At 46.4% G+C, this 14,872-nt stretch overlaps 3 protein-coding genes across 3 annotated transcripts; 1 reads left to right on the top strand and 2 right to left on the bottom strand.

Moving 5' to 3' along the window:
• Positions 1-301: 301 nt before the first annotated feature.
• Positions 302-2,924, top strand: LOC124684551 (transmembrane 9 superfamily member 10-like). Its single transcript, XM_047218839.1, has 7 exons — positions 302-415; positions 528-692; positions 867-976; positions 1,086-1,194; positions 1,266-1,378; positions 1,483-1,636; positions 1,764-2,924. Exons 1-7 carry the CDS (start codon positions 302-304, stop codon positions 2,922-2,924), a joined length of 1,926 nt encoding a protein of 641 aa, XP_047074795.1.
• Positions 2,925-4,104: 1,180 nt separating this feature from the next.
• LOC124664655 (magnesium transporter MRS2-B) lies at positions 4,105-8,493 on the bottom strand. The gene is made up of 6 exons (XM_047202126.1): positions 8,478-8,493; positions 7,028-7,668; positions 5,162-5,290; positions 4,718-5,059; positions 4,578-4,625; positions 4,105-4,490 (listed from the first exon to the last, which is right to left on the bottom strand). Exons 1-6 carry the CDS (start codon positions 8,491-8,493, stop codon positions 4,260-4,262), a joined length of 1,407 nt encoding a protein of 468 aa, XP_047058082.1. The 3' UTR covers positions 4,105-4,259.
• Positions 8,494-11,631: 3,138 nt separating this feature from the next.
• Positions 11,632-12,272, bottom strand: LOC124684550 (chaperone protein dnaJ 8, chloroplastic-like). Its single transcript, XM_047218838.1, has one exon. It carries the CDS (start codon positions 12,270-12,272, stop codon positions 11,823-11,825), a length of 450 nt encoding a protein of 149 aa, XP_047074794.1. The 3' UTR covers positions 11,632-11,822.
• Between the last annotated feature and the right edge of the window lie 2,600 nt (positions 12,273-14,872).

Here is a 14,872-nt window from a genome sequence, read left to right as displayed (position 1 = left end):
ATACCATGTTTTTTTTTTTGAACAAACAATACCATGTTTGACCCTAGGCGAGAACTCGCGATTCCGTGGGGCCGCGCGCGGTCCACGGCGCCAGGTATGCGAGGCAAAACCCGCACCCCCAAACTGCTCACCTGCCGGCATCACGCCAGACAAGCCAACTCCCCGAGAACACCCGTCAAATCCAAGCAAACGCCAGCCGCGTCCGCTGCCGGCGACCACTTCGCTCGCTGACGCTGCCCTTCTTGGCCTGCTCTCTTCTCCCTCGCCTCGTACGCAGGCTCAGAGTCGGATGCAAGCTACCATGGCGACACAGCCGGCAGTCCTTCTCCTCTTCGCCGTTCTCCTACTCGCCGGCGCTGCGACGTCCGCCCGTGGGTTTTACCTCCCCGGCGTCGCCCCAGCCGACTTCCGCAGGGTACGTCTCCGTCAGTATTAGTAGCAGTACACACCATCCAGTCGTCCTGTGTGATTCTTGATCCGGCGGAGGTACGTGTGGTTTAACTGCGGCGAGTTTTAACCGATTGCAGAAGGACCCGCTGGCCGTGAAGGTGAGCCAGCTGAGCTCCACCAAGACGCAGCTGCCCTACTCCTACTACTCGCTCCCCTTCTGCCGGCCCGGCGCCATCGTTGACAGCGCCGAGAACCTCGGCGAGCTCCTCCGCGGCGACCGTATCGAGAACACCCCTTACGTCGTCAGTACCAAATCACGCTTTGCTCTGGTTATGTTATGCTCTGAATATTCATCACGCTTTGCTCTGCTTCTCTGATGCTCCGAATATTCATCACGCTTTGCTCTGCTTCTGTGATATACTTTGAGAACATTACGATTCTGAATATGATGGGGTTGTATGGTGTACCGTTTGTAGTTCGAGATGAGGGAGCCTAGGCTGTGCCAGATTGTCTGCAAGACCTCCTTCACCCAGGAAGGGGCCAACGACATCAAGGAGAAGATCGACGACGATTACCGCATCAACATGTGAGATGCTGAAATTACATGCATATCTGGATAAATCAAAGGCCGAAAGACTGTTCAGAAAATTAATCATATATTCGCTGAACGTGTTGTGTCAACTGCTCGATCTCAGGATCCTGGACAACCTTCCGCTGGTCGTGCCGATCAAGAGGATGGACAAAGACGCGCCCACCGTCTACCAGCACGGCGTGCATGTAGGCATCAAGGGCCAGTACTCCGGGGTGAGTTCAGATGTTGTGTACATTTGCTTGTGCATATGTGAATTTCATTTGGGTACATATCCTTGTGGCAGAGCAAGGAGGAGAAGCATTTCATCCACAACCACTTGACGTTCTTGGTGAAGTACCACAGGGATGCCGAGACGGATTTTGCTAGGATCGTCGCCTTTGAGGTCAAGCCGTTCAGGTTAACTGGATGTCCAAAAAGTTCATGTTGGACAGCAACTTCTATGTGCTTGATGTTCTTGTGATTTCGGATCAGCTTACTGTCGTCTCTGCATCTGGATGCAGTGTCAAGCATGAATATGATGGTGACTGGAAGGGGAACGCGACGCGCCTCAAGACCTGCGATCCGCATTCTCGGCAGCTCGTTTTGGACTCCGATTCACCTCAGGAAGTAGAGGCCAACAAAGACATCATCTTCTCCTACGATGTCAATTTCGAGGTATGGAAGTGTGAACCAGTTCTGCATCTCACGTTCTAACAGTTCAAAGCATGTAGTGGTTCAGTTTCTGCTATGTGAGGCTGAAGTACTCTCTTGGCAATGGTGTCCATGGCGGATGATCATGCAGGAAAGCGATATCAGGTGGGCGTCGCGCTGGGACAGCTACCTCCTTATGACGGACGACCAGATCCACTGGTTCTCCATCGTCAACTCGCTGATGATCGTGCTCTTCCTGTCCGGGATGGTGGCCATGATCATGCTGCGGACGCTGTACCGGGACATCACCAAGTACAACCAGCTGGACGTGGAGGAGGATGCGCAGGAGGAGACTGGGTGGAAGCTTGTACATGCCGACGTCTTCAGGCCCCCTGCAAATGCAGAGCTTCTATGCGTGTACGTCGGCACGGGCGTCCAGTTCCTCGGGATGCTGCTTGTCACCCTGCTCTTCGCCATCCTCGGCATCCTCTCGCCGTCGAACCGGGGAGGGCTCATGACGGCCATGCTCCTATCGTGGGTCTTCATGGGGTTGCTCGCGGGGTACTCCTCGGCGCGCCTCTACAAGGTGTTCAAGGGGTCAGACTGGAAGAAGGTCACCTTGAAGACGGCCACGATGTTCCCCGGGATCGTGTTCGCCATCTTCTTCGTCCTGAACGCGCTCATATGGGGCGAGAGGTCTTCTGGCGCGGTGCCGTTCACCACCATGACCGCGCTGGTGCTGCTCTGGTTTGGCATCTCCGTGCCGCTGGTCTTCATCGGGAGCTACCACGGGTTCAAGAAGCACCCAGCCATGGAGGACCCGGTGCGGACGAACAAGATCCCGCGGCCGATCCCGGCGCAGCCGTGGTACATGCACCCAGCCGTGACGGTGCTGCTCGGCGGCGTGCTCCCCTTCGGGGCGGTCTTCATCGAGCTCTTCTTCATCCTCACCTCCATCTGGCTCCACCAGTTCTACTACATCTTCGGCTTCCTGTTCCTGGTGTTCGTGATCCTGGTGCTCACCTGCGCCGAGATCACCGTGGTGCTCTGCTACTTCCAGCTGTGCGGCGAGGACTACCGGTGGTGGTGGAGGTCCTACCTGACGGCGGGGTCCTCGGCGGTGTACCTCTTCCTCTACGCCGGCTTCTACTTCTTCACCAAGCTGGACATCACCAGAGCCGTCTCCGGGGCGCTCTACTTCGGGTACATGCTCATCGCCTCCTACGCCTTCTTCGTCCTCACCGGGACTGTCGGCTTCTGCGCCTGCTTCTGGTTCACCAGGCTCATCTACTCCTCCGTCAAGATCGACTAGCTAGAGAACTTAGCTAGCATGTCAATGGGTGAACTTTGAGTGACCACCATCAAATATTAACAGGATAGTAGAAGGAAAATAGCTCTGCATACGCAGGCGTTTTAGCCTGTTAGTGATCTACAGTTTGATTCAGTTGATAATGGATGAACTTCTGATGTGCACTGTGCCTTGAGAAATCACATACAGCTAGTATCTGAATTGGTACGGAGCAGTAACCATGTTCAGCAAAGACAGAATATGCTCAGTAAAATCTCGGCATGTTTCGGTGATAAAAGAGTACAGAAGTAGAAAACACGCGATTTATACAACGCACCCAGAAGGGGGATTTTATTATTATGTGGTGGTTACTAATAAGCTAATAAGCAAAGCAAGTTGGCGTCCCCCTCGACAGCGGTAGCTTCTCAAGGGCGGTGAGCCAGGCGCTCGTTGTGCCTGTCATCCGCGGCCTTGCGCCTGTCGTCCTTGCTGAGCATGAAGTAGCCAAGGGTGCCAACGATGAGGAGGCCGCCCATCGCCATCGTCGTAGGGCTCATGCGGCGCAGCGGGCTGGACGGGTGCGTCGCCGACGATGAGCCACGCTTCAGCGGGTCAGTGTCGGCCATGGAGGCCCACGCCTTCATCTCCGGCCACATGACTGACGGTGCTTCTTGTGGGTGCCTAGCTGCCTACCTCAACGACGATGCTTTTCTCGTGTATGCTAGTTTGCCGCTGCTGAAGTGCTGATGTGCCGTCCCTGAAGGACGAGAGGGACCTTAAGTGGGCACGTTAAGCGGCCACTGCCATGCATGGACGTACACGTGGGAACCGTGGGGTACGTGGCGTTATACCGTGTCACTGGCTCACAGCCACGTGCTGGCATCAGGATAGCCTCCAGCTACTTCGCTCTGCCTCACGAAGGAGCTAGAGCTACCTACCGACGAACTAGCGAAACTGCGTAAGCACAGGTCGCATAAGCTATGTAAAAAATAGTTTTCCTATATACAGAGCTGGAACAAAGCCATAATTTATATATCAAACTCGATATAGTACTCAATTGAAAAATACGACCTGAAAATAATTGTGCTCCTCTATATCACTGATAACCCTAGCAATATATCTGCCTTCTTAAGCAAGAAAAATTTGCAATGCAGGGTAAGACAACAGTAGTAATTCTTTCTACAACAACCCATTTACAGCACAGTAAGAAAAAAAAGTATGTTTTCATTTGTTTTCTTGTAGGTACACAATAAGCCTCTGAAAGAATGTTAATAATTACATGAATTCAAGGCTTTTGGTAAGGTACCTTAACAGAGATAATAGAAGATTCAGTCCTCCGCCACATGGGGAGCTTATACTCTACAGGGGCATCAGTCTCTTGTACTTGAAAAACCAAACGAAGAAGCAGAAGAGGAATGCGCCAATCACCCCAGTAATTATCAGAACCCACTGGAATGCATTTTGGATGCTGAAAACGTCGGTCTCGAAGTTCATCCCGAATACCCCCGCGACCACACCAAAAATAGCGACGATGAATGTTGCGGTTGTTAGCAGTAGCTCAAACTGGATCAGCTGGTTTCGAACATTGTCCTGGGGACAAGAGATTCAAGATAAATCAATTGGTACAGTGTGTGCTGATAACTTGAATGAGAAGAGCAAAGGGGTATGTTGATGTACCAGCTGAATATTGATAAAATCTTCAGTGTCGTCAATGTACTCCTTCAGCTGCAAGAAGGAAAAACCCAGTCAGATATGCGACTCCTAACCATAGAAACATAATAAGATATACCAGAAATTGAAGATAGGTAGATCATTACCGAGGTCAGCTTGTTAAGAGTGCTATCGATGACTACAAAATATGCTTCAAGCAACATTTCCAGCTCTTCAATATGTTCTGTCACAGTGTTATCGGAGCTCTTCACACTATCATGTCTACTTCTACACAAGCTGAAGGTCTTTTCCAACTTCCGTGACTCCGTGGGCGAGGAGACAGGGGACACGGGAGCTGAAACTGAAGTCCCAGCGCCTCCTGAATTGAAGGCCGCTATCAATGGCTGATCACTAAAAACAGATGATTCCATCCTCATCTTTTTCTCAGTGAGATACATCTCAGCCATATCTCCATCATCATCCATTAACTGTTCTATTTCATCCCTTACCTATCGCAAGAGATGTTGGCAATAATATAGCAGGTCAGTACTTAGACAGATGATCAGGAAGAACAAAAGAAGCAGGCTCCCTATTACTAGGATGCAATTTACCTTCTGAACTCTTCTGGTCAGAGCAACTAGTCTACTTTTTAGCCGCCGAACACGTTCCAGATTTAGAGTACTGATTTTTGAGGTCAGCTCATCCAGCAAAGGATATGCTTCAATTTCCAATTCTGCCGCCTGAGACAAGGAAGAAAAAAGGAAGATTCAGGCATGGTCTGATTTGAACTGATATCAAGGACAAGGAGATCATCATGTTTCAGCAAAACATGTATTATTTGCAATAAATTAGATAAGGCAGGACTAAGAGGGAGACTGACAACTGCAGATATGCAAAATGTATTTTGCTAAAGATCAATCGCCTAAGTGAACGTGAGCTGTATGTGCAGTAGAGCATGAACTGTATGTCTTGTAACTTGTGCCACTTTTTGCAATGAACTGCTAGAGACCTAGTGTAGAACATTGGTATACAATCAATAGTTAAAGGCTTCAATATCCTGGTTAGTAGCATTGTTGAATTTTGGATAAACTGCATACATGATAATCTCACAAAAGTTTGCTACTTATTGTCTTACTTTTTCAAATAAAATCATATGCGCAGCAGGACACACGTAGTCTCTGGTTACGATAGTAAGAATATTCACCAGCTCTAGTAAAAAATCATTGTTATGTTCCCAACAGATAGTTTTCAATTGATCTATAAAATAGAAAAATGCTAGATTGAAAGGACTATTAAGAAAGTGGCAACACCAAGTAAACCCTAAATCTGCTCCAGTTTCCTTGCAGCTAGGTGATGAAGAGCTTTTAGGCTTACACAGCATCACGACCCAACACTGAAGTACTTATTTCTAACATGAGAACAGCATTGGCTGATCTGACAAAAGAAAAGTCAAATAGTAATATTGGTGTTAGATATTTCTGTAATTCTGCATAACCTGATTTCACAATAGACAGTCAATTTTTTACCATTATAGAAGGTGACTCCAGTCCAATATGATAGCCTCGTAACAACTCCAAGCGAAGTTTGTAAATAAAACTAAAACCAAACGAGACAAATCCGGCTCAAGTAGAATGGCACGTTTGCGTTCAGGTATAAGAATACATGATTCATTTTCTGTGATATATTTGTGCTTAGAATCAAACAAGCTATTGGAGATTGACAATGTATCGTCAAGATTTTAACAGAGTAGGGACAGTTGTTCTGGTTATAAAGGGGGAGGCATCAATTCTTTCTGGTGCGCAGAGAGTAATCAAGCAACTGGAAATTGATAATCTAATGTCAATATTTAACAGAGGAAGCATAATTGGTCTCGTTATAAAGAGGAGAAGGTATCAAAGAGAACACCCTATGGAAGCAAAGAATGTGCACATACAAAGGTAGTGACTTCATAAACAAGAAACTGTCACCCTCTAAACACCGAGAGAGTGATCCATTTTCCATTCAAAGATTTATTTGAGGTAGCTTTTCCTCTTAAATCTAAATTTTATCAGCTCAATGGATAAATCATATTAGCCTTTCATCCCAACAGGGTGATGCCAACTATTCACTACAATCTTTAGTATATGTCCAAAAGGAGCCAGGGGCCAAACCTGCAATAATCTGTGATATTCTGATCCAACTGATAGTGCTGAGGAAAAAGCCTCTTTGTTTCTTGGGGATCATAGGCAATGGCCCAATTTCACATTAGGAAGCAGACCATGTCATCACTTAATTTGCATCAAACATCAGATGAACTTGGTCAACTTGAATCCTACTATCCAACTAAACCACAGTATGGCAGAAATTTTACACAATAGTATGGGATCATGGCACCAAGACTAATAAGTAATCACAGCGGAAGCATGCTTATATACTACTGTAGTAATGTCCGAGGGTGGGGGAAGGGAAATCGTGGAGCGCGTGCGTGGGGTACCCACCTGGGCGTCGAGGAAGGAGCAGGCGGCCTCGAGGGCGAGCTCGAGCGCGCGGAACTCGAAGGGGAGCTCGTCGCCGTCGGCGCGCTGGAGGAGGCGGCGCTGCAGCTCCATGGCGTACTGGAGGACGTAGTTGTCGACGGAGTTGAGGAGGAGCACCTCGTCGGCGGTGATGACGCAGCGGATCTGCTCGAGGTTGACGACGATGGCGCGCTCCCGGCCGAGGACCGTGGAGGGGTACACGAAGAGCGGGTCGAGGAGGCGGAGGTCGCGGGCCGGCAGCTCGCAGCGGCGCATCATGGTGGCCTTGTCGAGGTCGATCGTCTGCACGGAGGCCGTGGCGGCCTCGACGCGGATCCAGCTGCGCGTGCCGCCGCCGCGCTTCTTGAGGTTGGGCACGTCCAGGACGCTCTGGAACCGGCGGCTCCCCGCGCCGGGCACGCCCGAGGGGGGCACCGAGGGGAGGGCCGGCGAGGAGGCCGAGGCGACCTGCGACGGGTACGCCCGCGGGAGGAGCGGCTGCTTGGCGGCGTCCGCGGCGGCGGCCATGGCGACGCTCGGCGCGGCGCGCCGCCGAGTGATTGGTCGCGGCGGTGGGCAAGTCGGGTGTGTGGGGTCGTCTTGCGGATGGGCCCCTGGCGAATCTGGAAATTGTGGGGAACGGTTTGCTTACATGGTCGTGTGATCGTTGCTGTGCAGTTGAGATGTGTGGAGTTTAATGCGCCTGCGTGCTCTCTGCTGCTGCATCTTCTTCGTCACGGTATCTGCGATTCGTGTAATTTTTTAAGAACTTGTGAATCTTTTGACTTTTTTTTATGAAAGGACATGGCATTAAAAGAAATACTAACAAACAGTACAAAACATTTCAGGAAAAACCAAAAATTAAACAAGATCCTTAAGAAGCCCTTCATCACCAAGAAGAGGACCGGCGTGAGGTTGTTGGTTGCGGATGGGAAGTCATTGAATAGGTTAAGAAGACCACATTCGTTCCAGAGACTTAGCGAGTAAGTATTTTGCATTTTTCAGGAGTTTACAATTAAATTCAATTTACAACCAACAATTACGTAAAATAGAGCTGAGGGGCCATGTGTAGCTCTCTGACTATGTCAGAGGCGATGATATACCAGTGAGCAATAACCCCTACCCTTCTCCCTCCCTTCCATGCCGTTGGGCACAGCCGGTGTCTTCCCCTATTGCTCATTTTCTAGCGCCTCTTTTCGCCCTCTCTCCATCATTTGTATATTTAGTGTCACATTTTCGCCGCCCGTCCCGCTTTCATGTGTTGTTGTCATGGATCTCGCGTCCTTGTGTTGTCGGGGCAACTCCAATGACAAGGTGTGTAGATCCGTCCATCCCAGTTGTTGGATTTATCTACCATGACACTTTTATTCTAGTTTTTTAGGGAGCGTTGACATCTAGACGTGGTTGTTCTTTTTTTCTGAACAAGACATACATTCATTCATCGACATCGGTATACTCATGTTGAATGCATTGTAATAAGAAAGAGGACACCTTGGACATCGAGATACACTCAATGGTGGCTTGTTTAGCGGTTTGGTGAGCTTCAGTATTTGCCAACCGACTTGTACATGTCAAAGATAACTAAAAGCATTAGTAAGGGCATCAATATGGGTTCATATTAAGTCAGATCGTTGTTTTGTTTTTCTTTCTGAACCTTTCCTTATTTGACTTACTCCTCTTCCACGATCTAACGGAATGGATAAGAGGTTTGTGGGATTAATGTGATAGGGTAGGGTTGGCTATATTGAAGCACATGGACATAAATTATCCTTGAAGGTAAATCAATTATGGATCCGCTTTGTCTACAAATAAGTAAGCTATAAGTAATAAAAGTATAAATCTTACGAAGAGTTTGGTCCTGGCTTGGGATCTTCCAATGTTTACCTACACCTTGGTTGCTCGATTTGCTAGGGGAATCCTTTGCAACACCACGATCATCGTCGGCAGTAACATTGCCCACCGGTGTCGTTCAGGTTCATTGGAGGCGTTGCCTTGAATCCCCCTTCCTTTAGGCGTCCCAAAGTTTGTATGGATCGGCGGTCTTAGCCATGGCCCACACACATGGTGATGGTGGTGCTGTGAGGTTAGGGTTTTGACGACCGTCTGTTTTGACCTGAAGTCGTTATGCCCTTAGCCATGGTGTCGTGCTTGTGTTTGGTGCTTGCAAGGAGTAGCCCATGTTCTGCTAAAGGCTTATGCTCAAGACGGTGATTATGCAACCTTTGTGTTTAGAGCTTAGTTTTGTTTTGCTTGTCCCTTGTTTCTCTAGTGTCTTCAGTTGGCCTCTTTGTGCATGTATCTAAACTAGTATCCTTAAACTTTTTTTTGTAAGTTGTTTGTCACTTAAGAGTGGATTAAGGAGTTTATAAATTAAAAATCGGGTTCATTGAGCCTTCCATCTAAAACAATTTATAGAGAATTGATATGAAGCAACATTTTTCTTCACATATCATCTCAAAAAGTAGCTAGAGTGCATGCTATTTTTTTTCAAAATGTCCAGCATCTACATTGAAAAGATGCATACGACCTTTTTGATTTTTTTAAAACAATCTCTGAATCTCAAGTGTACAAGATCATGAATCACTTAAGGTCAATATATGGATCAACCATCTAAAAAGAGATAAAATATAAAAGCACCAATGGATCACATGTGAGTCTGCGATCAAGCTGCCAGCCGCAGCGGCTAAATAAATCATGTAACGGTTGCATCAAAAATCCATGTCATGACGTTGCTTCTCTAGCTGGAGACATAACCACGTACGGGTCCAGTGAGTAGCAAAAGGGATAACCTAGAAAAAGGAAACACGATATGATTTGTTAAAGATAATATCATTGCGAACATGCCATACTGCCCAAAGAAGAGCACAAACACCAACTTTGGTATGTCCTTTGACTCTTGTTTGATCCATTGAGCCAATTTCCAAATAGATTAGTAACATTTTTCGGGGGAGAGACTCCAAAAGACATATGAAGAATTCACCAAATCGTCTTCGCCGGTGTGCATTCTACAAAAATAGTATTTGTTATTGCCTTGCCAATTTATTTTACTCAGAATATCTTCCGTTAGAATTACTGTTAGAATTACCTTTCTGCATAAGAACCATATAAAAACCCTTATCTTTACTGAAACTTTAAGCTTCCACATTTATTTTCTCAAAATATAGTGTACATATACCAAGATATATAGATTTCACCGTAAACCCACCAGACACGGTCAAGTTCCAATGGAAGACATCCTTTTTCTTAGGTATAAGTTTTATATCTATTAAACGGCTAACCAAGTGTAACCATCTTGTTCATTTATATCCATTTAGGTTTCTTGTAGAGGCAATATTCAGAGGAAACCCATACAAGATGTTCGCCACTAACACTTTCTCATGTTGAATCATATTATAAGGAGATGGGTATTGTTGTGCTAAAGGATGATCCCCTAGCCACGTGTCTTCCCAAAATTGAGTATCAAGGCCATATCCAATCTTGAAAGATCCCCTCGAAAAGAACTCTTCTTTGACCTTCATCAAACCCTTTCAAAAGGGTAAGTCGGTAGGTTTAACTCTGACTTGTGCTAGCGTTTTAGTCTTTTAGAATGAAGATGTTTGATGTGCAGTAACTCTTGCCACACTCCTTCTTTATTTAAGAGCTTAATAAACAACAATTTGCTGAGTAGACACTTGTTCTTAATCGTCAACACCTTAACCCCAAGACCTCCTTGGTTCTTAGGGCGACACATAACATTCGACTTAGTATGTGTAGTGTATGTTAATTATGTAAATCCTTATCATTCCCTCTAAATCGTTAAAGAAGCCATACAAACATGAAACATGGACTGAGACAGCCAAATCGTCATAGCTTTGATGGTAAAGTTGGTGCTACTCTTTGTTGATAAAGTTATCATGTACTTCATGTTTTGTTATGAACTTTTCATGACTGCTGAAAGCCTTTCATGTCGGTTACCTTGGAAAGGAAACCAGGGTCAAGAAATATGACAGGTTAGGCAAGATGCAAGATAGTTGCTGTCACAATGCTTGAACACAAAAAGCTTTATAGTAGATCCAAAGAAACAAACGATAATTATACGAAGTCTAAGAGACGTGATGAATCCGTGGGAAAAAGTAGGCCGACCCATCTGAAAACGAGTGCCGCTTTGTTTAATCTGGCGGCGTCTGCTGATGGTGTTTCGTCACCGACCAGTTCAGTATATAGAGGACTTGATAAGCGAAATGAAGTGAATAATTTATCCTCTCAGGTCTGAATCCAGCTGTGGGTTATAGAGTTCTTTTGGCCATGCGTTGCAGCACATGGTAAACACTTCCCGAGAGCAATTTTCCAGTGGATCATCAAATGCATGGTTTGTGCTGTGTCGGTCGTCAGTAGAATACAATGGGTAGACAATACATCCGCAGTTATAGTAATTCTTCAGATTGCATGGAGTAAGCGAGGAAGAAGAGAACAACAGTTGATGAAGAAAATCCAAACATCATCAAATGAAATAAATGGTTGAACCATTTCACCTACAAGCATCCAATACGACAGGGCCACTGTCGATGAAAACGAAAGAGACGATCCTGATCGAGCCACAATTCCGATTAAAATTGCTCACATGTTTTTTATATTCACAATGAAAATGAATTGTTCCAAATAACCCTGAACGCAATTCTGTGTCCATTTTCCCCACGACAAAACAACCGGGGAGGAGTTTCACGGTGGCATTGATTTCACAAATTTACAGTGCTGCTAAATGCTAACTCTGTCATGCCATGGCGAGATCCAGCAGCATTCAGAGGTCGGCGAACCAGTCGTCCCCGTCGTCGTCGTGCAGGTATCCCCGGTACCGGTCGAGGTCCTCGTCGGCGAGGTCGTACCGGGCGCGCCAGTACTCGAGCCTCGCCTCCGCCTCCCGCATGTTGGCCATCACCCTCTGGTACGCCACGTTGATCCTCTGAAAATCCACGTTGCCCAGGTCGTTGTCCTCCCCTTGCCGGCGCACGACGTCCGGGTGGTACTGCAGCGCGAGGCGGTGGAAGGCCTTCTTGACCTCGCGCCTCGTGGCGCCCGGCGCCAGCCTCAGCGTCCGGTAATGGTCATCCTCCACCGCGCCCGCGGACCTCGCCCCGCGCACGCTCGCGCATCTCACCGACGGCGTCCTCCGCCGCCGCACGGGCTCAAACGCAGACGATGCCGACGGGACGCGCAGCTGCAGCACTGCTCCTCCGGCGACGGTAGCCATGGGTTCACGAGCGCTCCAAGAGCAAGAGAAGGTCGCGGATCTGTCGAGGTGTGTTGCGGTGGAGTTTATCGTCGGAGCCTTGGATCCGGACGAGCTGGTTGTGTTGACCGCGCGCGTTGGTGGAAGAATCAAGAATGGATGAGGCTGCCGCGTGCGGGCATGGGGATTATATAGCTACGTACGGCTGGCTTTGCCTTGCCCGGCCGTGTTTCCCACGTTGGCATTGCTCCCACGTTTGGGCTTGGCGACCGGGAGGAAGGGGTAGACACCGCGGCGACGTCCCTATCCGTTCTGTTACCCTCTCGCGAGGTGGCCATGCTGGAGCAACGCTATTTCTTCCGTTCCCTGCGTCGATAGGATTTCGCTGAGACACTGACAACTGGGGCTAGCTATTCTTGTTGTTCTCCTAGCAAATGTACATGCTTCACGTGATCCTTTCGACAGGAGAGCAAAAAAATTAGTTTTTCAGCACTCATCGGTTGACCAGGTGCATATATCGCAAACCTCTTCGTACTGTCTATTCTCAGAAAAGTAATAAATTATATTATGTTATTAAGTAAAAAAGAGTTTAAATATTTTGAAGATTTGCTCGTTTTTTTAAATTTTTTATTATTTGTAATAGTTGAAGACAACTCATTTTTCTCTACTATAAATATATCTGATATTTTATGTTTAAAAAGAGAAGATCTACAACCTCTGATTGATTCTCTCTTAGGTAGATTAGCTGGAGAGGGAAACTTTTGTCCTCTGCGGCTAAAAGGGAGCTAGTTAGATCAGTGTTAGCTAGTATATCCATTTATCTGCTTTCTTTTTTTAAATTTCCCAAATGGGCTTTGAATTTGATAAACACACAGTTAGCTAATTGTCTGTGGAATGATGAGGAAGGAAATAACAAAATTCACTTAGCCAATTGGTCTTCTGTGTGTATGAGAAAATAATTTGGTGGTCTGGGGATTCCCCATTTGCAGGACTTAAATTTATGTCTTCTAGGATCTTGGATTAAGAGATATATACAGGGAGAAGGGACTCTGTGGAGAAAAATTATTGATAGTAAGTACAACACTAGAAATCTAAATATCCTCTGCTGCCATGATGCTCATCCATCAACTTTTTGGAAAGGGGTGATGGGTGCAGCTGAAGCTGTTAGATTTGGATATAAATGGAAAATAGGGAATGATAGAAGAGTTAGATTTTGGGAGGACATTTGGTTTGGTAATTTTAACCTAGCTACTCAGTTTTGGGACATTTATTTCATTTCTAATCAACAAAATAAAATTGTTAGTGAGGTGTGGGATGGAACAAACTTGAGATGTGATTTTAGGAGAACTTTCTCTGATAGTATGATGATCCAATGGCAGGAACTGCTAGCTATTGTTGAGACTACAGTCATCAGCAATGAGGAGGACCAACTTATTTGGTCTTATGAAACTAATGGTGTTTACTCTTGAAAGTCTATGTATGCTTTAGTTAACTTCAGAGGAGTGACACCAATTTACTTACCTGCTGTTTGGGAGTTAAAAATTCCTCCTAGGATCCAGATTTTCCTTTGGCTTTTGTCACAAAATAAGATCATGACTAGAGATAATTTGAGAAGGAGAGGGATTTCAAAACCTATGGAATGCTCCTTCTGTAAGGAATTTGAGAGTGTACATCACCTCTTTTTTGATTGTATTGTTGCCAAACAAAAATGGAATCTGGTTGAGGAAATGTTTAGCTACAAAGTAGGGGAGTATTTAGACATTGCTAGTAGATGGTTATGTAATAAAAATTTCTTACAATTTAATTTCATCTCCTCTGCTATTCTATGGGGGATTTGAAATTCTAGGAATAGCTTGGTGTTTAATAGGCTTACTTGGTTGAATTTGAAGCAGGTGTGGAGAGTTATTCTTTCTTACCTGAGAAACTGGAAGGTCCCTTTCAAGGATCAGGTGTGGAAGGATGTGGACTTGTACATGGAGCACTTGTCGAGCAAGATCAAAGCACCACTGAGCCTGGCACAAAACTGAAATGCTCCTCCTTCGATTGGATTGCTTCCTGGGCCCCAGCTTCCAAGCTTGCACATGGAGGGAGAACCTCTTTGGAGTACCTGAAAGAGCATCGAGAAGAAGAGCCCTCGGTGCACGCCGTGCTGTAATTTGGCCAAGTTCTGTAGTGGTGTTGTTATAGGGGTGTAGTTTTCCCCCTGTGGTTTTGTTGTCTTGTGTTCTACGTAAGAATAGACAGAGTTTGTGGCATGCTTTTGTGTTGCACTGGGCTGTTTTAGCGAGTTCAGTTTGCTCCTAGAGGGAGGGTGCTGTTAAGTAGACTAAACCTGGTTCTGGCTGGGTTTCTCAGCTGTAGTTTTTGGGTGTGTCCTTAGGTGTTTTTATGTTTCCTGTATTCGAACACTGGTTTCATGCTGAAATGGAACCAGGGAGGATTTCTCCCTGAGAATCTAAAAAATAGTACCACGTTGTCCTCGAAAATGAATAAATAGACCCCACCCCTTCCAACGGCTTTAATCCAAAGAGGTTTTAATACTTCGTCGTTGTCATGTATTCGTGTCAGCTAGATCACCTTATCCACTTCATTTACAGAAGCTAGAAAACAAAACATTCGAT

This window comes from Lolium rigidum, chromosome 1, assembly GCF_022539505.1.
Source record: "Lolium rigidum isolate FL_2022 chromosome 1, APGP_CSIRO_Lrig_0.1, whole genome shotgun sequence".
NCBI classification, from domain to species: Eukaryota; Viridiplantae; Streptophyta; class Magnoliopsida; order Poales; family Poaceae; genus Lolium; species Lolium rigidum.
Note: the sequence above shows the minus strand (reverse complement) of the source record. Positions and strands in the feature narration are given on the sequence as shown.